We start from the raw sequence: 25,682 nt of genomic DNA on the forward strand, positions 1-25,682 counted from the left end.
ATGAAATTGTTTAATTTTTTACAATTTAGATGGGGATTATGTTTTCACTATGATATATTCTTGGTACGAATTTTGGTTCCATTTTAGTATCATTATTTATTGTGATAATAAAAAAATTAACAAATATGTTAACCGTTCTTTAGAATGTTTAAAAACGCTATTAATTTAAAAATTTTCAAAAATATGTATCACATACCCAGATTTCTAACGACTCAATCCTGCACGATATTAATTATATTAATATTGCATATGAGCTTTACCAACTAATTTAATGTAACGTGAACACGGAATATTTTCGTATTTAAGAATCTTGATGCCTAAAGTCTAATCTTTGGCTTAAATGATATGTCGGATTACTTGTTGGGATGTTTTGGAAAATCGTTGTCTGTTGACCCATTGTTAAATTACTTGGCAATGGTTGAACAATAGGCAAGGCAGATGGTAAAGGAACTGTCGCTAAATGTTGTGGAAAAATCGGTGCTCCTGGTTGCAGTTGCGCTGGATAATTAAAAAACCTGAAAAAGCTTTTCCTTTATAAAAAGTCACATTTTCATTGAATATCGATACTCACCAAAGACGATCCTCGACGAAAATTGGTCGAGGTGCAGGAATACCTAAACTGGAGTAATATTGTTGCGCCAGCAGTTCCACGTCGTTTGTGTACTTCCTTTTCCACTTTGTACGTCTATTTTGAAACCAAATTTTAATCTGTAAATATAAGAAACGACACAAAAATTCATTAACAAATACGAGTATTAGAAAATGTTATTCGTTTATAGTAGTATGTTCAATAAAGAATTGAAGTGATCTAGGTGAAGGAAACATTGATTCGATAAGACATTAAGTGAATAACATAAGCTACGAAGTATAATATGTTAAGATCAAAGAAATTCAGAGTTTCTCGTAACCAAAATCAAAAAATATTTGCCCCGGGTGAGGATCGAACTCACGACCTTAAGATTATGAGACTTACGCGCTGCCTACTGCGCTACCGAGGCATTCGAGAAGCTTTTCGCCACCACTTTTGAAATTGCAAACCTCGCAAGCTTGAGCTTTTCAAATATATTTATGCAAAAAAAAAAGTTTTTGTGTTCTATGCTAAATAATTGCGAAAATACAACAATCTTCAAGGGATATTATGAATTTAAGGAAACATACAAATTGAAGCTCTTGTGTGGAGAAGTATCAGGAGAAGTCAAGCCTGACCATGAGAAAAAGATGAAACATGTGAGGCAGCGCGGGAAAAAATGATGTCACCATCTTGGACACGATTCCTACAGAATTTTCTGAAGGGGAATGCCTAAACCGGATTCAGAACGTTCAAAGCGGTAATATATCCTAATTAAAAAATCGACGCCTCTTCGGTCCGTCGCTTCGAAGCATCCGTTGTCCCGAGATTCTTAGTTCTTGTGGCATGCTGGAAACGTACACACGAATCGGAGGAGCAGTAGAGCAAGAAGAAGGGGACTCCCGGAGCTGGCTCGTTAACTACGAGAAATATTGTGACAGTTATGTCTGCGCCACGACACGTCTCCTTCTTCCCTCTGATCCGTCGTCTGATCATCCTTGCCTTTTGCTGTGATCACAAAGATAATTATCTGCCTCGTTCGCGGTACCCCGCGATATTTCTACCGCTTTGGCAATTATTACAGTTCGCGACATTACTGGTCTGGACGATTGCAACTCGACCGAACAGAAAATATCCAGGGTATTGTCATAAATTAATTAGTTTAAAGCGATGCAACAGCAAGCCATGTTGCATCCTATAAAGTAAATGGAAGAATTATGTAACTGTCGCAATCCATTTCTACAACTTTGTGTAGGATTACGTAGCTAAATCTTCGTTGAAAGCTGAGCACTTCGGATCGGGAGGATAATATTAGAAACCGAATTGCGTAGAAAAGTGAGCAATACAGAGGGTTGCTTAAATGTGGCGCCTATAGTAGGTAAAAAGAATCGAATTTCTAGGTATAATACAATTTCTACGCAACACGATGATTAATTAAAGATTTCCGCGAAAGAAAGGGGCGATCGTTTTGCGTTCTCGTTTTCTCCGTGCGAGAAGAAAGGGCGTATAAGTGCTAATTGGTCCTAAAGGACGATCTTCCCCCATGGCGCCACAATCTGGCGCCTATACATATGGTGACCTTTAGAGCCATAATTCAATGCCTGGTTGAATTTGAGAAACTCAGGATACATGGAACTTAAACTATTTCAGGTGCCCTTAGGCTACGGAAGTCTCAGACATTATCGCAATTTATTGTGTGGTGTGCATCTTGTTCGAAGCAACTTCAGCGAAATGTGTTTCCCTTTAATCACAGGGAAATCTTATTTAGTAGCTCCAGTTCTTCTCATTATTATGAAATATAATGTGGTAATTTTTCTTCTCCGCGTGAAACCGTTAGATAGATCAGTTTCCGTTCCGGAAATCTTTGAAATGAATAGCGACATAAATTATGTAACACGTACCTGAGTTTCAGTCAGTTTCAGACTTTTGCTGAGCTGTAGTCTTTTCGCCACACTTAGGTATTTGTTCCTCTCGAATTCTGCTTCTAATGACTTAATTTGCGCCGCGGTGAATGCCGTACGAGGCCTCTTCTTTCTTTCGTCATCGCTAATAGCGCTGTCACTTTTTTCTTGAATGTCTCTATCTACACCTGTTGTAGAGTTGGCACTGCTACTGCTGGTACACGCCTCTGGTAACATCGTGGAAAGGATTATACTATTTCTATATGTATTGTGAAGTACATCGGGCGAGAAATGATAATTAAGCCACGTTTCCTTATCGTGTTATTATCGAATAATTGCGCGACGCTGGTCATGTTACTTCAGCGGAATGAAAACGCGTCGTAATTAAATGAGCTCTAATAACACGTGGCTCATGCGAGATTAAATAGCAGACAACTACGAATTATAAACTATAACATCGTATTCGATGTTTGATCAGGAATAAACGGGACTAGATTTAAACAACTGGTGCGATGACAAAGGCCTATCATTAATTGTAAAGCGGTGGTTTATGTGCCGTGACGCGACCTGTTCTCATTTTAATTGCTTTTAAATGAGATCGGTACCATAGACGATACAAAACGCCGTCTCTTTTTAACTTAACCAGACCCAATTACCCCTTTAAGATTTCTTTCCTCATCAATCTCGTTACTTTTTTCCCCCCGTCGAACTTGTTTATATTTATATTTATCCCGGGCTTACAAGCCGCTGGTACAAGACGTCGCGCCTCGCCCATGAGGAATGTCTTTGGGGTCTCTTTTAGTCGACTGGTAACAGGATCGCGTTCTAAGTAGCGGGGATCATCTTCTAATTATCTGCCCATTCGTCATCCGACGAAAAACCCTGGCAGCACGACGCTCCATCGTTGAATATATGTATATACGTCTGTTACTTCAAAAAAGAAAAGTATAACTCGCGACACAGCGATACCATTCGTGTCATAGCGTACGCATACTGTACCCTATTTTATCACCTTTAGAAATAATACATTATATATATATATGTATAGTGAAAATTAATACAAAATCCCTTAAATCCCTTAAATCCCTTGAATAACAGGATCAAATTGCTCGGTTGTTCGTGTCGTTAGAATATAATTAGCATCTCATCTGTATTGAATGTCTTGGAACAAGCACGTTGAAGAGATTAGACCTCATCTATCACTGTATCAAACGTGAAGAGAACCTGTTATTTTGGCATCGATAAATCGATGACAAAAGCTTCCTCCTTTGCAAGAAGAATGGATCGGCTCGAGCAACCCTTGCAGTCAGAGGTGCAATAAATATCTCGAAAAAAGTATTTGCGGCGTGGTTACCGGGACCGCAGAGTGTCGTTTACCGGCTACTAATTGTCAGATGGCGACGTAATTGTCGCGTTTCTCGCGCGTTTTTCGAGACTTCTCTTCTCTCCCGTACTACAGAGTCGTCGGCTAAAACCGTACCGCCTCTAATTCACTCGACGTGAACCACGTCGTACGACGTGCATGCTTGTGCACGTGTAAATTAAGGAAAGATTCCAACTCGAGTGCTGGGAAACAGTATGCGCAGATAATAATATCAAAGGCTACAAGTAGCACGTGTTTACATTTTAGATTTGAACGGCTATATCTGTTGTATTAGCACGATGCCTGTGAACATTGCAGTTAATAAAGAGTTAAATCCGTCTTACTCTTCTCTTTATAGAATTACCTATAGGAAAGTTTTTGTAATTTTTTCTAACGAAACGTTTCGGGAATTTTTTTTCTAACGGAGGTTTCACACCTTTCGTTGAAAGAAAAGCTAACATTCTTTTCCGGAAAAGATCTGAACAAGCGGAAAAGAAAAATATTTTCGGAGGGTGTTCGCGCGGCTCATTTGTCGTCGACTTTCTGACTCGGTTGCATTGACGAACGAGCTCCACGAAGAAGAAGAAGAAGAAGAAGAAGAAGAGGGAAGAAAGGGTTGGCATGGAAGGCTACGGTGCAAAAAGGAGCTTAAAACGTGAAGAAGCGTGCGGTGGAAGTCGACGAGGAGCACAGCGAGCCGAAATAGAACACCACGCCCTCTAGTTTACCTAATTGCTGCGAGCTGCGGTGAACTTGTCTCCTAATTATTCTGTGATGAATGGTGAGAGCACGAGTAGAAATGTGCGATAAAACGTGGCTAATTTTCATTCGTTCGGCGTTGCACGATTTCACACTCGTGGCCAACTACCAGGATAATTAATCCACACGCGTAAGTCATACCCATTGGACGCTTCAGAATAGACAGATGGCTAGATCTTTTGTCATGATCTAAACCATCGTTCACTTAGATTAATATCGTAGACTGCAGAGATTTCAACGAAAGATGTCTCGTTTTACTCTTCAAGGAATTGAAAATGATTTTGAGTCTCGAATTAGACCATTATACGTTTGGTATTCAACGATGGTGATATCCCTACTATAATTACTATATCTGATAGACAGTTGCAAGATATATTATGCGTTAAAAAAACGACCAAATAAATCGTTTATTAAAAATCATAAAAGTGGGCCGGTAAAAAAGGAAAATATCTTTTGGACGACTTTACTCGTTCGCGAGGCAGCTTTTGCAAAGATTTACGCGTCGCGTTGACGGCTTTGTAGTTGGACGCGACGTCCCACATATCTCAGTTGAAAAGCACGGCGCAAACGAGAATTGTCCTTTCCTTAGATCTCGGATTTATCGCGGTGACCATTACGTTGTGTAAATCACACAAGACAAGGGCCCTTGGTAGAAATTAGTCGTCGAGAATCTAAAACACTCTTGGTAAAATGGAATTGAGCTGAGCCAGCTATCGATGCTTCTTCGTACATTATGGCGTGGACATATAATAACACCAGTCCAGTAAATGGATATTCTGTATGAACTGAATCTATGACTCTAAGGAATTGATTCGCTATAACGATCGTAATACGGTCGTAACTAAAAGATGCATCGAGAGATTAAGATACGTAAAGAATTTCTTATTAACGCTGGAAATGGAAACCAAATAGGATCAACCCATAAGATATCGCCGAATGTTATCCGTTCATGGTGTATTTCTTTCTTTTTTTTTTTTTGTACATTCTGTACGGTAGGGATACGAAGACACATTTTGCCGCATTTCCATGGCAGAATTAGCAGGAGACAGATAAATAGTGAACGAAGAGCAGGAACATTGAGTGGGCGTGGACCCTGCAGGAAGTAATGGATCAAACTCACAGTCGTCCGCGCAAACTTACGAATTTGTTACCACGTGAAGGAAGCATGTGGATTCTGTAACAATTACTCCCTTTCACGTTGGTAACAATATCCGAATTAAGTGGAAACAATTACCCATTACTACGCAACGTGTAATAACTGTAAAGTTGGGATACAAAGTAATTTTAGAGTTGCGCGTTGACATCGGAATGTTTGCGTCAACGTATATTACGGATTTTACGACATGTTTTACTGATTACATACTTAGAGTTTTAATGAGGAATCTCTAGGTAATGAGAAGCAATTAAAACTTAAAACGATGGCAGCGCAACGAATGATTAAGACTTTAAAAGAATCATCGTGTGTTTTCGAATGATCGGCACAGTATTATTTTAATACCGACTTCTTTATTGTACTATTGAGATATCTTAGTTGGCCGTGCAATTTAAGGAAATATAAATACCACAACAGATACGATAAGATGTTTTAAATAATAGACTTTCAACTGAAATAACTCGATAGTTTGCCGTTTGTTGAATTAAGACATTTTCCGAGCTTTTACCTCTGTGTTTTCATACAATATATAACCAATATATATCTTTATATATATACCTATATATATGCCTTTATTAACCAAGTAATTTGACAAAGCAAATACAAGTGTGCAACACCTGTATAATTTGTTGAGTTACGCCGTATAATCTTGCAAAACAGTGTCTACCATTAAATCGAGTATCGCAAACGCGATTTTATAATGATTTCATTTGGATACGTTTAACTGATAAATGTTTGTGGAAACATTTAATTTTATCGCATATGTTAAAATCGACGTTCTTCTTTGTTTCAGTAGAATCGCTCTAATGCATTTCAATTAATTTTCATTGCAAATCAATTGTAATGCGGGCATAAAATTTTCAATTCAGCTTACCATAACACATTTCTGGTTCAGGGGTCGAGCAAACCAGATCCACATCGTTAAATTCGATTTCTTCTGCCATGGACATGGAGGAATCTGGCGCTATCAATTTCCGTTCCTCCGAATCATTTGCTATTTAAATGAATTTCATTTTTTTTTAATTTGCTTCATTAATCTTCGTAGAATGAAACGGAAATTTTGGGCGAACTTACATTCGTGACCTTGCAAATACGTTTCGGTCTGAATTGATACGCGAGTTTCCTCTTCGACAGGTTTCTTACTTGGCGCTAAAAGACTTTCGATACTGAACGAGCATACTTTCGGACTTTCATTCAATTCCATCGATTCTCTATTGGTTTCTGATGTTTTCACGTGTTCTTCCGACATTCTAAATTTCGATCGTTCTCAAATGCCTGACGCTATCATTTAGATCTCCGTCCGATGTTCCGATTGATTAGATATCCACTTCAAAGTATTTCAAAGATACGTATCTAGTGCTTTTTTAAGAACCGATCCTTTAAAAATCACTGCACATGTCTTCACTATGCTTATCACCATCGCATCACAATCACTACCTGTTCGTACAATGCTTCTCAAATTTGATTCGTCGGTAATTAACGAAACATTTTTGATTTTATTCTATGAAAAACAGAATGATGTGACTGATGAAGTTGCAAGTACGAGATCGATTCAGATCATTCATAGATATCCGTGATCCGTTCGCGGGATTAGAGTCGAAACCAGCGACTGATTGTCGGGGTTGCTCGCGATGTCCAACAATATTTTTTTTGGCAACCAAGTCAAATTCTTCGTTCTTCGAGGCGGCGACGAAAAGCCACGTGCTCATGACGTCATTGTATGTTCAACCAATCCTATGTAAGTTTGGGCGGTTCTTGGCAAGCACGTGCGTTTCTGAAAGGAGCCCCTAATGATCTCGTACAGCGAGACGGTAGCAGTCACTAAACGGTGGTAATGAGGTACCCATAAATTTCTGTCACCGCCATGAAACGCTGTTTAATAACTGTCTTGACAGAAAGCGAACGCAATATGATATCAATTTTCAATCTGTTGCATCTGCATCGAATATGAATTTAGAAATACCCTGATTATGTCAAACGTCATTTCAATTTCAAAAATACGAACGATTAATTTCTTTTTAATATTCTAATAATTCGATGACTGTATGATGAGTTATATTCAAACAAGAAAAACAGAGGAATTGTAGATAGTAGATGCAAAATATGTGTAATACGTGTGTATAGTTGCAAATTTGCATATAATGACCGGGATGATAAATTGAACGTCTTAAATGTATTATTAGACCTGTATTACGATTAGAAATCTGAATTCCCGTAATTCGAAATAAGCGATAAGTTTGTCATTTACGTATTTGGTAAGGTCAGTGTACATTCGCTCATACATTTAATGAGATTATTAGACGCACAATTGTTTATATTAACAGAACGATGATAGGGATGATAGAATGATACAAAAAGTGTTGACAGATGCGAAATTTGGCTACGTTTATGCGAACCAACGAAATACACTGCAGAAATTTGTTTCGCACTTCAGCTAGCCAAATTGTGATTCTTCTGAATAAATCAGAACCAGATGATATTGGCTTAGAGTTAGTTCTGATTCAAATTTATTTATATCCATCGCGTTTGATTTATATTAATTTTCTTACGTTTTGATTCGGTGCAAAAATAAAAAAGAAAGAACGGTATAAAACAACTTCGAATTTTATATCTTCAAGTATGAGGAATACATTGTAATTGAACATAGTAGACAGTAAAAGGAAAGAACTAGTAGGTGTGTCCGTAAGATCACATTACTTAAACGACACTCCTCTCGCATGTTCTGCAATATGTTACGTTGCCAGAAAGCTGACACCTTTGAAGAAACAAGTCAGCCAAAATGTTTGTTAATTTTACGCTTAATTGGTGCCACAATCGATAGCATCAAGGTAGTAAGGGTGTAAATTATCGATTCCTTCGAACGTGTCAACCGCAAAATAAAACGGTCGAGACACTTCTCTGGCATTTGTCTTCCATCGTTTCCTTGAACATATTTTTGGAATCATATTTCGTCAGACGAAAAATCACACGTCATGATTCCATGTTCTCACCGTTGTAATAAACTGTCGTGTATCATCTTACCAACTACTTGGCGCCATTAATTACACGCCGCACAGAACCGAAAAGCAATGAACTTAAGATGTTTCTGACAGAGTGTAACAACAGGAAAACTCAGGATTTGTGTAAATTTTATATATATATTTTTATTATTTATATAATAACAGAATAAAAGCTTTCTATATAATCGATACATTTTGCTTTTATCGTAAAATAAAACGTAACGTGATCACTATTCTTAGTACAATTCTTGTTACTCGAAAATATATCGTAACTTTGATTAATGTGATAGAACAAAATAATTTTTATTTTAAGAGGAAATCTCAAAGCATATATAATATAACTTAAAACCCATAATAAGTTCAATACTCGTACTACGAATATAAGGATGTATATTCCATATCCTTTTCAGGATGTATGCTTATCTGTCATATAGTAGTTGAAAAACTGCGTTTGGTCCTTATATCATTTGTAACTTATTAAAGTATATTATCGATTTAATATTTAATAAGGTGATAAGTAAACTTTCCTGTTTAAATAAAATGATTCGTACCTAACGTGTTATCGTAATTGATAATTGATATCGTGATTGTAACGACGTAACACTTGATTGTAGTGCGACAGAACAGAAAGATATAAAAGTTTAATAAAATATACTTTTTATCGAAGATATCGTTTCTGTTGCATATCTAAAATTCTGATTAGTGAAACAAAGTAAAGCTCATTAGAACTTTATTGATTTATAATAATCTACATTTGTTGCGTTGAATTACCATTCCATGTATTATTCTCATCATTATCATCCCCACCTGATTGTAGTCTATGTACATTTCCTTCAGTTTTGATGGTTGTACTTCCTTGATTACCCAAATATCTTCTAACCAAACTAAATGTCATAAATCGTTATCGCCTATGTCCGTATTTCACTTACATAAATATCCTCATAAACATGAAACCTACCCTGATGAACTGGCAACATTCTGAAGATTTTTAACTGTACCAGCTGCTTTGTCTTCTGAATCGTTATTTTCAGTAGAGCTATTTGGTTTTTTCGGTGTTTTATTGCGTGTACCTCCGGTAAAATATCCTATCACGTAATAGTACACAGCTGTGAAAATTGAAAAAGTGGACCAAACGAACCGTGGTAAAATACCAACATCTTGTGTAGATGTCACAGTTGTTGTAACGGTCGACTGAAATAATAAATCGACAATAATAAAGCATGTCGCGAATACGATGAAGAATGTGAATATTTCATCGAAGTATAAACTGAAATTACGTTTTTCAAAGGCAGGATTAGGATAACTGCTGTAGGAACCAGTTCCAATTCTAAAAGAGTTTTATCATCATCTTCGTGCATTAATTCCCGTCTTGGAAAGGAGGTAGACATCGCAAATTGACGGAATGGTAAATTAATATTCTGAACAACGTAAGTACGCAAATCGCGCAAAGTACTTGATGGTTCAAACTGCGCGATATAAGGATTGCCAGATGGCAATCGGAATTGTATTCTACTGACAGTTGCCATAGATATCGATGGTTCAGATGGTTCTGAGTTGTTACTTTGTTGTTGACTTTGTTGCTGTCCTTGTTGTTGTCCTTGTTGCTACATTTGACAAGGATACATTTTTTCTATATATAAAAAAATTAATTTTATGAGCTTTTTCCGAAAAAGAACATACAAACCTGCTGCATTGCTAATTCTTTTTGTTTTCTCTCTAATTTATCCTGAGCAATTTGTTGTAAAACTTTCTCCCGAGCTGCTGCATCAGCAGCTTTCTCTTTCATTCTCTCTTCGTAAGCTTGTTTCATTTCTAGATCCTGCTGTTTTTGCCGCATTTTTTGTATGTCACGACCGATTTTACGACGTTCTATTTCACTTTGTCTATTTTTCTTTTCCTCCTCTTCGATACGCTGTTTTCTTTGTAATTCTATTAGCTGTTGTGCTTTTTTTAGTTTTTCCTAAAGATACACAATATTTTAATTTTTTTTTTATCATAATGCTTTAAATAAAAAATTTTTATGTAACCATACTTCTGGTGTTAGTTCTTTAGTAGGTGTCTCCTTTGTTTCATTGACTGGTTCTGATGGTTCGCTAGTTTTTAAGCTTGTGGATGGTTCTTCCTTAATATCGTTCTTAATTACATTATTATCCTTATCCTCTGATGTAGCTTGAGTTAATGGTACTTCTCTGCTTGATTTTGGTATGTTATCATTATTTTTATCTACGTCAATTTTCATATTAGCATCAGTAGCACCACTGGCCACAATAGCTTTTTGTTCTGCATCTATCAGATTGACAGATGCATTTTTATTTTTTCCTACTTTTGTTAAAACTAAGTCAATTTTAGTAGCTAAATCAGCTGCTGTTGTGGTTCCAGCAATAATTTCCAAAGGTGCACCATTTTCACCAATGAAGAATAGGGATGGTACAGGTACCAGTTGATCTGTTGAAAAATACTTAGGAAAATACAGAATTTTGTTGAAATTTGAACTTGAGTTATTTTATCAAAGGATACAAATCTGAGCAAAGAATCTGTAGGTTTCAGATCCACTTTCCAATCGAATTGCTACAAAATCTTCCTGTTCCAAACGGCAAGAAACTTCTGTAGCATTGATTGCTTCAGCGACTTGTGCAGATGTGTCATCTTTACCTGTAAATAGATGACAAGGCTATTTATCATATAACATTCATGATACAAACAAAACATAATTATTATAATAGGATTTGAAAATAAAAGGTAATCTGTAAGTATGTTACTAATTAAATGAAATGAAAAACAATTTAGGCGAAAAACAAGTAATAACAGATTAAATAATGCCTTAACCTAACATTACAAATATATACCTTCAATGAAAACGACAAAAATTGCTTTCCTTGATTTTGATGTTGCCACTGCTTCATTGATGCTACCTTTAAACCACTTCATGTTTTCTGCAAAGTTAAGGATATTCGTGTTCTATTGTGCTATCAGTTGATAATGACGTAATGAAAAAGTGAGTTCAATCACTAGAAATTTTCTGTAGAACTTGACGTTTCAAAATCTACGTAAGGTTTGGTTAGGTAACTATTGAATTGTATTAATGAATTGGTCCATTGTATTGAGCATAATTGTCCGTTTGTCTTTACATTAATTCAGTAAGGTATATATAAATAGCTGTAACCATAATATTGTGTGAATTTGCAAAAATAAGCCTTGTGAAATGCAAGTCAGTGTCACGTAACGCTATTGTAGACAAGTTATTCGCAAATTGAAGGTAAGCTTATTGTTAAATCGATGAAAATACTGTTGATTGTAACACAGCCTTTAAGTTTAGAGGTTAAACAAGAACCAGTGGACATGAACCATTGTAGTGTGACCAGTGTATAAATAAGGATGCGAGTTAATGAGTGAAAAAGATATAAAATTTATGTATGAACCATTTTGTTGCCTTTGTCTCGAGAATAATACAATTAAGTAATGGCTCATTTCATGAAGAAAGGTAAGTATTGATGCCATTTTTTCCTTATTATGGTTAAGATGAATGTGGAAACTGGAAGCGGTACGGGTTATTTTGTTGGCCACACTGCTTGTATCGCCATGTTTCTTACTTTCCGTTTGTTTGTCAGAAGGAATAGTGGAATAAAATGTGGTAATGGCGAGTGCGTCTGTTCCGCATATTTGATGTTGTGATAAAGTTGGGCGTACGCGTCCGCCTTATCAGTCGTGACAATTTTTTTTCTTTCAAGTATGTCTACTTAATTTACGTGTATATACGTAGGTTTTAAAGAAATATAACCGACAATAAAAAGAATAAAGTGTCCAGTGTGTGATGTCGGTGATTCATTATCGGAATATGGAAGTACACGACAGATAATAGAAGATAATCATATTATACGAAATAAAGTTTATAATTTTATATATTTTACAACACGTGCACTTCATCCATCATATTCGACTTCTAAACCCTCAAAGAGAATTTTAAGTACACTATTGTATTAGAAATAATCAATACGTGCCCGTAAACGTATAACAAGATAATATGAAATCGGAACGAGCATGAAGGTAACTGTGTGTTTCGACAACGTTAGAGTGGTGGTTCCTTGTGGGGATGGAACCCTACTGGTTAAAGATTTAATGCATGAGGCTACTTTAAGATATAAAAAGGCAACTGGAAAAAATGATAGTGCATTAACTATAAATAGTTTGTCCTCCTTAACTGGAGGTGGTCTCCTGGATCCAGATGATAGGTTATGTGATGTAGCTGATGACAGAGAACAGATTGTTGCTCATTTTGTTAATCCTGATGTTACGCATGCTGGTGGTGATGGGGCAAGTTCAGTTGGCACGAATAGCCCAGACTTTTTTCATCCAGATAGTAAAGAACCACCTTATACAATTGATGCACATTCCTCCATTTCTGTAAGCGGTATTAAAAGGGAAAGCACCAAAAGATTGTCAATGCATGCATTGTCAACCAGAGAACCTTGTTTAACCACATATTCTGCTCAGTCCCTTCCCAGAGAATCTCGGCGTAGAGAACCACTGGGACAAGATGCCAAAGTGTCATTTAAGTATGCAAATGCTAATATAGAACCAGGAGATCAAGGAGAAATTAGAGAAATTGTGATAAAGAATGAAGCAGGACCACTGGGGCTTCATGTGGTGCCATGTTATGATTTATTGGGTAATGATCAAGGACTTAGAGTCGAAGGTATTGAGCCTAATGGCAGAATTGCTAGAGATGGGCAAATTGACCTGCATGATAAGATCATTAAAATAAATGGACACAATCTATTGCATATACCATTTTTTAAAGTGCAAGAGATCTTTCGTACCTGTATGACAGAACCATGTTTGCAAATTTCCATAGTAAAACATAAGAAGCCGCAAGAAAAATCATTGCATAAAAATCATGGCAATACTAGTGGAGGGTCAGAAAAGGAAATTGATGATAATGTTAAAAGACTTCAATGCAGTAATTACAATTTGCTACAGACAGCTAACACCCGTAAGATTGGACGTATGATAGAGATAGAATTAACAAAAGGCAGCAATGGTCTTGGATTTAGTGTCACAACACGCGATAATCCTGCAGGAGGTCATTGTCCGATATATATTAAAAATATATTACCAAAAGGTGCTGCAGTTGAAGATGGTAGATTAAGATCTGGGGATAGGCTGTTGGAAGTAAATAATAAAGAAATGACTGGTAAAAGTCAAGCAGAAGTGGTTTCACTTCTCAGAAGTATTCTACCTGGTGGGAAGGTAAGGATGGTGGTATCGCGCCAGGAAGAAATCTCCTCTAGTATTCCAGACTCTCATTCTCATGGTACTTCCACAAGTCAAGCCTTAGAAGCTACAGATAATTCAAAATATTGGAATGCATTGAATACATCACCGAAGAAAAAGAATACAGAAGTGCAAGATAAACTTAATACCCATAACTATGATAAGTGCACTTTTAAACCAGTGAAGTCTACATCAGAAGATATTGTTTTATCACCACGTAAAAATCGCATGATTTTAACTTTAGACATACCAGTACACGATTCAGAGAAAGCAGGACTAGGTGTTAGTGTTAAGGGAAAGACTACTAACACAGATGAAAACACTAACATGGATCTAGGAATTTTTATTAAAAGTGTCCTTCATGGGGGTGCAGCCTCAAGGGATGGGAGATTGAGGACCAATGATCAATTGCTCAATGTTAATGGGGTGTCATTATTAGGATTATCAAATTCAGATGCAATGGAAACATTGAGAAGAGCGATGCTCAATACAAACAGTTCTGTAACTGGGGTGATCACTCTTACAATAGCCAGGAGGATATCTTCGTACGATGGAAATGATAAAAATTTATCAGAGAATTTGTCTTCTCATTGTAAACTGGAATCAGCTAATAGTATATATATTTCTGATTCTACGAAAGGCAATGAAGGCAGAGTAAAAGAAAAGAATAATTTGAATTCCCAGTCGGACATCTTGGACAACGGCGGATTATTGTCTTGTGTGACCGCCTCTCCATGGAATCCAGTTATCGATAGATTAACCGAACAATATAATAAGAATAGTTTAAGGAACGAAAGTTACTGCATCGCTACCAATAAAACGTGGATAGAATCTGCTAGTAACGTGAAGAAGATTACGATAGGACAGCGTGACGATCGCGCGGAACCAGTATTGCTAGAAGACTCCAATGACCCACAGTGCAATGAAGCTAAACGAAACACAGATGATAAAGATAGTCAGTATTCCGGAGACCCAACCTACGATAGTCAATTATCCTTGGAAGAATTTAATTCCTCTTCCAATAAGTTTTCGCGCGACGCTTTAGGTAGACAGAGTATGTCGGAGAAGCGACACGCCGCCTTAGATGCCAAGAACACAGATACTTATAAGAGAAATAAAAAATTACGGGAAGGGCGCGAAAATAAGAATCAGGAACAGACCAATCAGAAACATTTGAATCAATCGGTTGAGTCAGAGGATCCAACTAAACGAGGGTGTAAATCGGACATTTACGATAAGAATAAAAATAAAGGCACTACTGACGGTAGAGCGGCCAGTGAGAGTAGTATGAAACGATACGAAAAGTCCGTAGATCCTGCTCAGTCAGAATACGTATATACTATACCTGGATGTAACAATAAATATACATCACCGAGGAAACATTGGCTTGTTGACGATGTACATGGCGAGATAAGGAGTAGCAATAATTTTAAAGACGATCGCAAGGGTTTTCCAAATAGTCGGGGGGATGTGAAACAAGCATCTCTCAATTCAGCTTTAGATGATCGATATAAGCGTTTGCGAAAGAAAGGTGGCATACGTTCGATGCTTCGATTAGGAAAGAATAGGAAATCGCTCAATTTTGGTGATAGTATAGAAGCTCGTCATGAATCCAGTAATTATTGCAGTGGAACGATTAATTATATCGCATAATATACAAAAGGGAATTTATAACGTAGATACGGAATTCAAGATATACATAAACATACTTGTGCATAACACCTAGAAAACACATATTATACACGAAATATACACATCTTAACACTCATTGCACGTGCGCTCGTACATGTACTTACACACATATATATTATGTACTTAAATATGTATGATTTGTTCCAAAGTGCCTTATATCATTGCAAAACAAAAAAATTTATTCTGTATATATACTTATATAATTTTTGTATTTGTCTTTAATTCGTACCGATCATGTATCTATTTTTAAAATAAAACTATGCACGTAATATAAGCAATGTGTAAGTTGAATAACCGATAATTTAACGAAACGGGAACTATTATTGATATTCATTAGACTCTTAAAATGTATTCGATTATAAATTTTATAACGCTAAAATTTTCTTGCAAATTTTAATTTATATCCAAGAGAAGCAATGTTCGATACAAACAGCATGTTGCCAAACTTGGGTGAGTTACAGTATGGTACATTAATTAAATAGATGGCAAAGAAATTTATCTTCATTACAAGTACAATATATGTTTCTTCTGTTCTAGCACTTCAGTTAACTCCAAATCAATTACTGTACCAACAGAAGCGTTACAGGGGAAAGATAAACATTAAAAAGCCGAAAATATATTTTAAGAAAAGAGTATTGAACAATCTTTTAACGCCGTTCTTTGTCAATCCCAACAAAGGTAAAACTCTGGAACAATTTTGTATAGAGTCACAAGAGGTACAAGCCGAGAAACAGTTGGGCCCTTACGATCAAATAATAGCGAGGGAAGTTCGTAATTGGTTTGACAATTCTAAAATGATTGGTTGCTTGCACGTAAACAGTATGAAGCAGCTGGATGTATTCGACGTTCAAGTTGCACTTTTCAGGGAAAATATGCACTACAAGTATTATGGGCCTCATATTATAAACCATGTCATTAAGAATTCACGTTACAATGCTCTTGCCCCGTTAGTTAGCAAGTATACTTCGTTTGTGTTCAGTCCTGAAATAAACATGATTACTTTACAAAAGATTATCAAGAAAAGCAAGAAAATGTTTATAATGGGTACGTAATATGGAAATATGATTGCAGAGTGATTTTATTAGTCAGTTGATATTTTTGCAGGGGGAGTATTGGAAGGACAAGTCTTGAACTATGATGATTTTCTGAAATATGGAGAAATGGATATTATAACGGCGCAGCTGGGTTTGGTTCAAACATTACAGAATGCAGGAGGCCTTAACCTGAATCGACAACTCACACATCATCAGACGACGCTTGTAACACGATTGGAACAGATCGGTACAAATGAGACAACCTTCAACGATAAGAAATGAACAATCGGTGCCTGTATAATTGCAAAGCTACCTGTATCTATAATTTATTATATGTTTATGATGCACACGAAGCATTAAGTAAAGTACAAGTTATTCTCCCATGCCCTTTATCACTACAAAAAATAAGAAAGATTGTTGGAAACTGAGGTGTCTACCTCTTTATTACTTCTTATTACTTCCAGTTCCATGAAGGACGGTTCCGCGATAAGGTTAATCGTTGAGCAAGCAGCGTGTGTGTGACATATACGCATGTAACTTATCAGTATCAAATTTATCGGTTATCAAACTCGTTATTAAATACATATCAATCCATTTGACTAGTGGTTTGCCCCGATACAATAACTTCGACAATAGTATAAAAATATTTTGGTTAATGGTGCACTGCAGTCCCTTTGTTTCATTATATGCACCGTTCTTTGTACGTCGTTGCGGTAATTGTATCTTCTGATGGTTCTCAGTGACAGTAATTGCAACGAGGATGACACTTGACTCCATTTTCTCCGCATCTACAGCCTCCGGACGTGTCTCCCTTTCCCTGCGAATCGCCCAAAATACGATCAATATTTAAACAAAACAATCGAGTCGCAACTGCATATATTAATATTTCAATATCGAATGATGATATTGTCACGTATCGACTACTCACTCCTGGACCCCAACGCGGGCCTCTTGTTACCCAGCATATCTCGGTCTTGCACATTGAGCAGCGTAACCAATCGCAACCCCATTTCTTCATCAGAACAACCGCACACGTGGGACACGCGAGTGCTTCACCTCTGTCCACCATTTCCTCGAGCATCTCCGCAGTTCTTCGCGATTCTTGATCCGTTTCTTTTGATAATCTTAGTTCTTGCTGATACTGCTTGCAGTTTTTACCAGTATGAATGGCCTATGGAGAAAAGATTTCTTTCTAATTTGTTTTAATGCAATATAGTATTTGAATTCCACTTTTCATGAACGAAGTATAATTATTAAGTTTTGTTTTCTGACCTGACATGTGAGACAATTGTTTGCGCCGCATACAGGGCACAGGAAGTTGTTCACATCGTCGTCGTAGATGCACCAACCAGGACAGTCAGGAGTTTTACAGTGGAACGCGTTGTTTCCAGCATTATTCTCCGCTTGAGCGATTGATTTGGCTAAATGTTGCTGATAGATTTCTGGTTCAACGAGCTAAATAATCGTATCGTATTAAATTTTTTCTAAGCACTTATTTTTACCAAAATTTGAATGGTTAACTTACTGCTTTAATTTCACGTTCCTGGAGAGTAGACTCACAGGTGTATTGTGAGTCTCTGTAAGGACATTTCACTTCGGCTTCTTCGCAGTATCGAATCGTATTAACAATACATGACCTAGGAAAAATTACTTGCCGATAATGTGTTATAACTTTATTTCAAATTTAGTCAGAAGTTAATAGTATACCTGCAGAACATATGTAAACAATCCCTCAAAATCACTCCTTCACGAGGACCGTATGTAACGAAGCATACGGGACATTCGATCGGTTCGGAGTTCGGTATGACGTCACAGTTTTCCAAGGAAATTAATTCCTCGTATCTATCCATCTTCACTTCCACTGGCGTATTCCTCTCCTCTGTCCCCTGCAATTTTTGTTATACTTTATAGAAAAGATTTCTATATAAAAAAGGTAAACAAATTTCTAGAAATTGTTTAGTACCTGAGGTTCTTTGACTTCTTCGGGATCTTCTTCCACAATTTGTAACACTTCCGCAGACGTACTTGTATCATCGTTTATCACATTTGATACTTCTTCTGCAGCATTATCTTTCTCCACTCGTACCATATTTTCAGGTCTTAATTCTGCAACCAATTAATTATTAAATATTCCATTATACATTTATTGGTTTGCTTATTGTTATTACTATTTATTTTATTAGCTTACCTATTATTATTATCATTACCTGGAGCCACGAGGTACAAAAATACCGGAGAGCCATTTACGGCCTGTAATTCGTTTAGAGTCGCCTCATCGCGATCAGCTAAATTTTTACCAATGATCCATCGTTGCACGTTCGTCGGTATCTCGAATTCCGTGTGTATCTTTGCTTTCAACTCGGCCACCGTCATTCTGCTGGGCAGCTGTTATTATATTTGGGCTTAGTACAGCATTTAATATCGTCATATGGATTGGCAAACCTCGGCCATCTTGATTTGAGTAGGTAACGCTATTTACCTGAAGTGGTATCGGTCCCTGGTGAGCAAGCTTGTCCTCAATGTACATATTGACTTTAATCAACTGATCTTTGAGACGGGCTGATCGTTGCCGAATCACGGAACAATGGATCTTAAGCCGTGCTAGTTCCTTTGCTAAACCAGCTGCTTGTTGGTGATGACCAGATGCAATAGCTGCCTCTAGCTTTCTGAGTAATCGGTTTATGGCCAGCGTGTTCATATTCTTTTCCGCTGAATTGTCATCTGTCGCAAACAGAGAGAAAGCACAAGCGTTAAAATGGTAGCAGGGAAAAACGCGTGACATTAAGCAATAAATTTAGACAAATGATTCATTCAGAAAATCCTGCAACTATCTAGGACAATCAACTAAATCAAAGTTACCTTCTTCACTACCTTCGAATGTATCTTCCTTCGTAATGAATTTTCGTTCAATTACGGGCGGTGTTTTCGGCATTTCACTGGTATTATCAATTTTCGTAACGATATTTCGCTCGGAACCAGTATGTTTGGGCGAGGGAGTAACACGTGCATTCGCGTAGATCGATTGCTCGATCACATTAGCGTAAGTGTTTTCGTTGAACGCGGGTGTTCTCGTCGTTTTTGTTGCTTCGATTTCAGCAAAATCTCGTGGTCGTATGAGCTGGAACGTATTTTTCACCAATCCTGAACCACCTAAATTCTTCCCTGATGTTTTGTATAGGACGTTTTCTTGTTTCCAACCCGAGGTGGACGGTTGTTCCGCGGATGTAGAAGGCTGATTCAATCTTCGTATATTTCCACTAGTTTGTACGGAACACGATACCTTCTGTTTGTCGGGCTCGTAATCATTTTGCAGCGCTATATTCTCGACCTTCGTTACAGCGGAAACGAAATACGTAGTCTTGCTAGGGCCAGCCGCTACCTCTTTTTCCGGAGCCAGTTTCTCAGTCACGTCGGTGTTACGTGTCACAATCTTGCCCGGCTTCGAACGCTTTGGTAACGAGTGTTTCATTTCCTTCAACATCTCCTTTAAATCCGTTGTAATTGGATCCTCGATGGTGTTCAATAACGGTGACCTGGTCTTAGTCGATTTCGTTTTCGCGTTCGGTTCGGTCGGACGAAAGGTATCCTCGACGGCTATCGATTTTTCTGGCAGTATGCCGCTCTTTGTCTTGGCGTCTTTCTCCGCCTCGACTAGGATATCGAGCACTTTAGTTACCTTACTTGATATTCCGGCTTCTTCCTCGTGAACTTTACTTCTCTGATTAGTGGCTGTCGCGTTTGTGCGGGCCGCTCTACGATCAATAAGCTCCAACTCTTTCATACGCAATTGCTTGTCGATCTCGTCGAATATATCCGAGAATTCTTTTTGAACGCCATCGATACGTTGTCTGTCGAGCTTCTTTGGTTCCTCAAAGATGTTTAAAGTTGTGTGTTCCTTAGCTTCCACGGAGCTACGAGGGAACAAGGGTCTTCGTTGGTCCTCGTTACTCGCTTTTGTTTCCTTTTCCTTCTTTTCACTGGAGACTTCCTGTCTGGATCTAATTTTTTCCTCCATTACGGACATCGCGCTATCCTTCTGAGCGACCTGATCGTTCATTCTATTTGCAGCCAGTTGACTCTGCAAGAACGATATTCTGTTGGAAGTTTCACTGACCAGTCGATCTCTCTGCTCCTTGATCGAACTACCCTTTGCTCCCGAAACTTTCTCACCCATTTCCGTATTCTCTGACCGATTTCTAGATGTCTTTTGTTGTGGTGGAAAGTATCTAGATATATCTTTCTCGATGTGACTAGCCTGTCCGCTTGCAGACTGAACCGAAAATCTCGGATGATCCTTCCAATCATTAGCATGCTCGAAGGCCTTCGCATTTCTCACCACGTCTCGTTCAAACTTCGCCGGCTGCTGATCCCTGGCGTTCCTTGCGAAGAAATTGGCATTCACCGTGACCTTGGTTATGTTACTGATGGCGTTGAACTTGGAAATCAGAGCTCGCGTGCCACGTCTGGGCGACGAACTTTCCATTGCAGACGTGACGATGTCTTGAACGAGCTCCTCGTTCATATCGTTCCTTTTTTCGAAAGCATCTACGAATTTCGAAGATTTCAATAGCATCGAGGCTCTCGCTCGTGCTTGTTCTTCTTGTACGATCGCTGCGGCTTCTTTGTCAAGTTCGCTGATGTTCGTTAAAATCGACAGGCCGGATTTTCGTTTTGCTTCCTTCTTCCTGTCCTCCGTTTGTCCGCCACGATGGAAGAAGCTCCGCCTAGACAAAGACGCGTCCACGGAGTAGCTCGTGGAAGAAGCCGTGTTCGTGGCAGCACATTCTTCTTTTATTTCGATCGTCGAGCTTGTTGGCCCCCGGAGGACATCGCCCCTCCTGGACGCTCCGGAATCCCGAGAATGTTCGAAGACGCTCCGTTTATACCAAGGTCGTGGCATGGCGGTGCTCAGAGTCCCAATACCGGGCGCCACAGTCTGGTTGTCTTGAAGAACAGCGATGTCCGACGAACTGGCACTCGTGTCCTTCGTGTTCTTCTCCTTCGTACTTCGTTTCAATTCCCTTTTCGGCATTAGAACGCCTCCTTGAAGGACTAGCGTGTCGTTGCTCAGAGTTTGCGCGTCTTCGGTGTCTGCTGGTTTTTCTACGTCCATTCCGCCATCGGTAATCTGATTCTCGCACTTTTTCTCAGGCGAATTACTATCGACGATCTTCTCCGGTGGTTTCGGCGCGCGTCGCTTTCGCCTGCTGCTGTTCCTCGATGTTTCGCGTGCATCTACCTCTGTTGCTTTGATCGAAGTCACTGGAGGATTCGGTGCGCGTCGTTTCCCCTTCACGTGTACCCTTCTACGGGTGGAGTTTACGCTATAATGATTTTTTCGATCGTCTAGCCTTCTCAACGATTCCAACAATCGTCGATCGGGAAGCGGTAAATTTCCGCAAGAATTGAAGGTAGTCGACGGCTGTAGCGAGTATCTCGCGGTTATGTCTCTTCTATGAGAATGAGCGTTCGTAGGTAGCGTGCAGGCAACATCCGCTAACTCGTTCTCTTTGTTGCCAACTGCAACCTTCGAAGCTCCAGCCGCGAAGGGGCCAACTTCGGCCGCTTGTTCTAGTATGTCTAACGATAATCCATTATAACTGCTCAAGGTGCCAGTGTGAAAGGCGAAACTACGTACCGTGGTGGTACTATAAAACGTGTCTACGCTTTCCGCGCTCGACGATACGCTTCGTTGCCGGCCGTTTTCATTATCTCCGTATTTATCGATGGTTTTTCGCCTTTTGTCCACCGTTGATTCGCGATTACCGGACCGTTTGAACCACTTGAACAGGGAGAATCTCGCGTTGCCACGTCCTGCCTCGTGAACGTTACGCGACTCGTGGTCTACGGACGCTTCCGTCGCGACGACGTCCGACGTTCTTCCTTCCCGGTCGCTGATCCGTACGCCATTGGAGAATGTGTTCGTCTCGATGCTGCATGCGGCTCGCTGTACCATTCTTACTCACCGCATATTCCCTCTCGCAGCCAGCTCCGCCCCACTGCTCATCCACTGCTCCGCATAGTTCTTTATTTAGAATCACTCGAATGTGGTTTTAACTTCCTTCCAGTTCGTCTCTATAGGTAAAGCCAAACTCGTGGAACCTTCGAAGAATCTTCCGTTCTCATCCGACACAGCACACCTCTCGATTTCGCGTTACAACCAGTACGTTCTCTTTTGGTTTTAATTCAACCTATCCTCTGACTCTCTGTATATCCGATTTTCTGGTCTCTCGATGTTTTTTCGCCTATCCTCCAACGCCAAGCAAAAGGGAAATTCAACAGACAACGACGGCTGCCGGGTACGGACGCAAACTTGCGCGGAACATCGTGTTCCGATCGAGTTACGCGTTTCCCCGGCGTGTACGTGCGAGGAATGTATCGCGGAACGGTAAATCGACTGACGAATTTCGCTGCGAAACCGTCGGGGACGCTGCCGAACACGCACGACAAAGATACTCTCACTCTTCACTATTAATAGACGGGCCTTCTCCTGCCGTGGGTTATTTTCAAGTCCACTCTTGCTGTCTGCGCGCTCGCTGTCCGAAATCAAAACAGAGAAATACGGCCGTACGCGCGCGCTTTTTAACCACGAGCACCAACCTTTCGTTCATGAGTATTCTTACGATTCGTAGAAACGATTCTTTTTTACGGTATTTCAATTGACAATCTTACTTTAGATTTCAGGAGAATAGAATGTGAAACAGGTGTATCTATGACATATCCAAGTATTATATTGTCTTTTGAGAAGTTGATTGAACGAACGTAGTTTTACGATTGGATGTAGATTTTTGTCATATGTCTGTTCTCTGACATAAAGACGACATATCCTAAAATAGGAGTATAATATATATGACGAACAAAGCAGGTACTTAATAGGCCATGCGCCGGATTTATATACAAACAGCTTAAACCATCCGATGTACACCGTCGCGGAGATTTGTATCACGGTATATGCAAACTCCGCTCTCGTCCACGGTATTATTTTGGGATTTGACTAATCCCGTGAGAGGGCATGGACCAGCATGGTGATGATCAGCGTCTCGCTTTTGAGTTAGCCGATACCAACTCACGAACAAATAAGTGTCGTCTTTTTGAAAAATATCCAAACTCACGTACACGTCATTCGATATTCGATGCCACGTTCATATACATACACATATAAGACACGAAACATGTTGGACCAAATATGAAGCTACAGAGTTCCTTTACGATTCGTCAGTCTCGTATTTTGTTTGCCATCCACCAAAAATAACGTCCGGTTTCCCGTAATATTTCTTATTACAAACTCCAAAAACAAACGATACTTCGGTCTACATTTTCTTCTGTTAAACGATATAGTTCCAAATAAACTTCTGGTTTAGATCATTCTGACGCTTCGACTCTCTGCTGATAATCTCCTGTTATAAGATCGCTATAACAGCTTTCCGCTTTCCTTCTTTTGCCGTTAGTTTTCCCATAAACGCGATTAATGCCACAGTAAGAAGTTTCGCCAGGGATGGTAGCGTGTCGTTCCTGCATACTCGCTGTTAATGAAATTTTTCGGTGATAACATGATTTTCAAAGAGGTGTCCCGTTTGGAAATCAACCAAGCAAATATTTTTAATTACAATTACCGAGTATGAAGAAAGACATCAGCGAGAGCTAACCTTTAGCGGCCTTTAGCCTCAGGAACCAACCTAAGTATGTTTGCTCAAGAGTTTATAACGCGGCAGGTATCTCGAAAGTCAAAGCGGTTTCTCTGGAAAACATAACACGCGCGGCCATGATTCTACAGACGCACTCGCGTGCATTTACGCTATGCTCGCACAAACGGTGATGAAACACAATACCGGAGTACAGTGAAAAGGATTCGTCCATGGAAAAAGGGACGATGCTCTCCGTAGAAAACGCCAGGTGTTCCTATATTTTATTTAATTACTCGACAACATTCAATGTTGCATCGCCAGCTATCCGCATTCCCGCTTCCAGTTAAGAGGTTTCATTTAAAGGAACCACAAGATATATGATTTTTTTATACCCTTTGCACGCCTTTGAAATAAGGCCACTGTTAAATAACCCCGTGTGCGCGGCAACCAGCAGTATTCTCGCGCGATCATACTCGCATCTTCACGGCGCGTTTAAATTGACCTATAGAGAGTTCCCTCTTATCTTTGTTCCTCGCACACCGTCCCCATGATCGTCTATCATTCACAGTAGTCGATAACAATAGTATGTAGGTTGGCGATAGAATATCGAATATGCGTTATAGTTATGCGTTTTTGATACGACCCCTCATCCCCAATTCCCTCATCTGCTCCAAACTGTGACATTCTCACTGAAAATTATCATTCGTTCTCGATTTCGTTCGATTATTACGAGCAATGAGACGGCGAATAGCGAACGACGTCGCCAAATAAAGTCTCCGAAAAGGCATCCTGGAGTGCTCCACGCGATGGAACCTAGACACGCTCACAACTTACTTCTCGTATACGTTCATGAACGAACGACGCCACGATGCTAACGTGTGCGTGGTCTTAGCTCACTTTTATTGTCGGAAGCCGAACTGGAGCGCAAGAGTCTACTACTACCCCCGTATACCCTCTTCTCGCTCTCCACTTCTCTCTTTTCTCCTTCTTTCTTCCTCTTATTCAGGAGTTTATTTCGCGAATCCACCCACCGCCCCGGCTTGGCTCGAACCCTGGTTCCACGGTACGTAGCAACGCCATATCGTGTCCTGAATACAAATCGCGATGTTTCCTTTCGCGAGTTTCCCGAAGACTTTCAGGACGCGATCATTACCATTAATGAAGAAGTCAACGATGCATCGGGCTCTTCTCGCTGTCTCTCTTACCGTTCCGTTCGAGCACCAAGCCCTTAGGAAGCACTTGTGGTTGTACCTTCGATCTCTTTCATGGTTTCTTTCTCGTGTTTCTTCATAGTCAAGTTCTCTTTCTTTCGCATAA

The 25,682-nt window shown here is 39.2% G+C and overlaps 5 protein-coding genes and 1 non-coding gene across 9 annotated transcripts; 2 read left to right on the forward strand and 4 right to left on the reverse strand.

Moving 5' to 3' along the window:
* Positions 1 to 29: 29 nt before the first annotated feature.
* On the reverse strand, positions 30 to 7,644 carry LOC117231574 (homeobox protein ceh-19-like). Its single transcript, XM_033490135.1, has 5 exons — positions 6,819 to 7,644; positions 6,619 to 6,738; positions 2,470 to 2,696; positions 572 to 708; positions 30 to 515 (listed from the first exon to the last, which is right to left on the reverse strand). Exons 1-5 carry the CDS (start codon positions 6,991 to 6,993, stop codon positions 302 to 304), a joined length of 873 nt encoding a protein of 290 aa, XP_033346026.1. The 5' UTR covers positions 6,994 to 7,644; the 3' UTR covers positions 30 to 301.
* Trnam-cau lies at positions 926 to 998 on the reverse strand. The gene has a single exon. It is a non-coding gene; the product is annotated as a tRNA-Met (tRNA).
* Positions 7,645 to 9,058: 1,414 nt separating the features above from the next.
* On the reverse strand, positions 9,059 to 11,996 carry LOC117231780 (UBX domain-containing protein 4). 3 transcript variants are annotated; one of them, XM_033490525.1, is made up of 7 exons: positions 11,590 to 11,996; positions 11,261 to 11,395; positions 10,776 to 11,188; positions 10,428 to 10,703; positions 10,021 to 10,347; positions 9,702 to 9,934; positions 9,059 to 9,615 (listed from the first exon to the last, which is right to left on the reverse strand). In XM_033490525.1, the coding sequence occupies exons 1-7, from the start codon at positions 11,669 to 11,671 to the stop codon at positions 9,492 to 9,494; spliced, it is 1,590 nt and encodes a 529-aa protein (XP_033346416.1). In that variant the 5' UTR covers positions 11,672 to 11,996; the 3' UTR covers positions 9,059 to 9,491. The 3 variants fall into 3 exon arrangements, with proteins under 3 accessions (XP_033346416.1, XP_033346415.1, XP_033346414.1); XM_033490524.1 differs by having other exon boundaries at positions 9,059 to 9,618; XM_033490523.1 differs by having other exon boundaries at positions 9,059 to 9,627.
* Positions 11,997 to 12,238: 242 nt separating this feature from the next.
* LOC117231779 (partitioning defective 3 homolog) lies at positions 12,239 to 16,325 on the forward strand. The gene is made up of 2 exons (XM_033490521.1): positions 12,239 to 16,156; positions 16,244 to 16,325. The coding sequence occupies exon 1, from the start codon at positions 12,782 to 12,784 to the stop codon at positions 15,665 to 15,667; it is 2,886 nt and encodes a 961-aa protein (XP_033346412.1). The 5' UTR covers positions 12,239 to 12,781; the 3' UTR covers positions 15,668 to 16,156; positions 16,244 to 16,325.
* LOC117231741 (39S ribosomal protein L10, mitochondrial) lies at positions 16,141 to 17,022 on the forward strand. The gene is made up of 3 exons (XM_033490444.1): positions 16,141 to 16,156; positions 16,244 to 16,750; positions 16,811 to 17,022. Exons 1-3 carry the CDS (start codon positions 16,141 to 16,143, stop codon positions 17,020 to 17,022), a joined length of 735 nt encoding a protein of 244 aa, XP_033346335.1.
* A 132-nt stretch (positions 17,023 to 17,154) lies between these two features.
* LOC117231778 lies at positions 17,155 to 23,469 on the reverse strand. Of its 2 annotated transcripts, none has more exons than XM_033490520.1 (9): positions 19,612 to 23,469; positions 19,220 to 19,461; positions 18,948 to 19,125; positions 18,704 to 18,846; positions 18,448 to 18,626; positions 18,266 to 18,377; positions 18,013 to 18,195; positions 17,669 to 17,911; positions 17,155 to 17,557 (listed from the first exon to the last, which is right to left on the reverse strand). In XM_033490520.1, exons 1-9 carry the CDS (start codon positions 22,694 to 22,696, stop codon positions 17,477 to 17,479), a joined length of 4,446 nt encoding a protein of 1,481 aa, XP_033346411.1. In that variant the 5' UTR covers positions 22,697 to 23,469; the 3' UTR covers positions 17,155 to 17,476. The 2 variants fall into 2 exon arrangements, with proteins under 2 accessions (XP_033346411.1, XP_033346410.1); XM_033490519.1 differs by having other exon boundaries at positions 19,600 to 23,433.
* Positions 23,470 to 25,682: the final 2,213 nt, after the last annotated feature.

This window comes from Bombus vosnesenskii, unplaced genomic scaffold, assembly GCF_011952255.1.
Source record: "Bombus vosnesenskii isolate JDL3184/JDL3185 unplaced genomic scaffold, Bvos_JDL3184-5_v1.1 scf7180000013273, whole genome shotgun sequence".
In the NCBI taxonomy this organism is placed as follows: Eukaryota; Metazoa; Arthropoda; class Insecta; order Hymenoptera; family Apidae; genus Bombus; species Bombus vosnesenskii.

Coding starts and splice junctions, on each gene's coding strand:
- LOC117231574 (XM_033490135.1), bottom strand. CDS start 6,993: ATGTCGGAAGAACACGTGAAAACATCAGAAACCAATAGAGAATCGATG. Junction 709..2,469: donor TGAAACTGACTGAAACTCAG/GTACGTGTTACA, acceptor TTATATTTACAG/ATTAAAATTTGGTTTCAAAA. Junction 516..571: donor TTCGTCGAGGATCGTCTTTG/GTGAGTATCGAT, acceptor AAGCTTTTTCAG/GTTTTTTAATTATCCAGCGC.
- LOC117231780 (XM_033490523.1), bottom strand. CDS start 11,671: ATGAAGTGGTTTAAAGGTAGCATCAATGAAGCAGTGGCAACATCAAAA. Junction 10,704..10,775: donor CTAAAGAACTAACACCAGAA/GTATGGTTACAT, acceptor GTGTATCTTTAG/GAAAAACTAAAAAAAGCACA. Junction 9,935..10,020: donor TAATCCTGCCTTTGAAAAAC/GTAATTTCAGTT, acceptor TTATTATTTCAG/TCGACCGTTACAACAACTGT.
- LOC117231779 (XM_033490521.1), top strand. CDS start 12,782: ATGAAGGTAACTGTGTGTTTCGACAACGTTAGAGTGGTGGTTCCTTGT.
- LOC117231741 (XM_033490444.1), top strand. Junction 16,751..16,810: donor CAAGAAAATGTTTATAATGG/GTACGTAATATG, acceptor ATATTTTTGCAG/GGGGAGTATTGGAAGGACAA.
- LOC117231778 (XM_033490519.1), bottom strand. CDS start 22,696: ATGGTACAGCGAGCCGCATGCAGCATCGAGACGAACACATTCTCCAAT. Junction 19,462..19,599: donor ATTCGAAGGTAGTGAAGAAG/GTAACTTTGATT, acceptor TGTTTGCGACAG/ATGACAATTCAGCGGAAAAG. Junction 18,196..18,265: donor AGGAACGTGAAATTAAAGCA/GTAAGTTAACCA, acceptor ACGATTATTTAG/CTCGTTGAACCAGAAATCTA.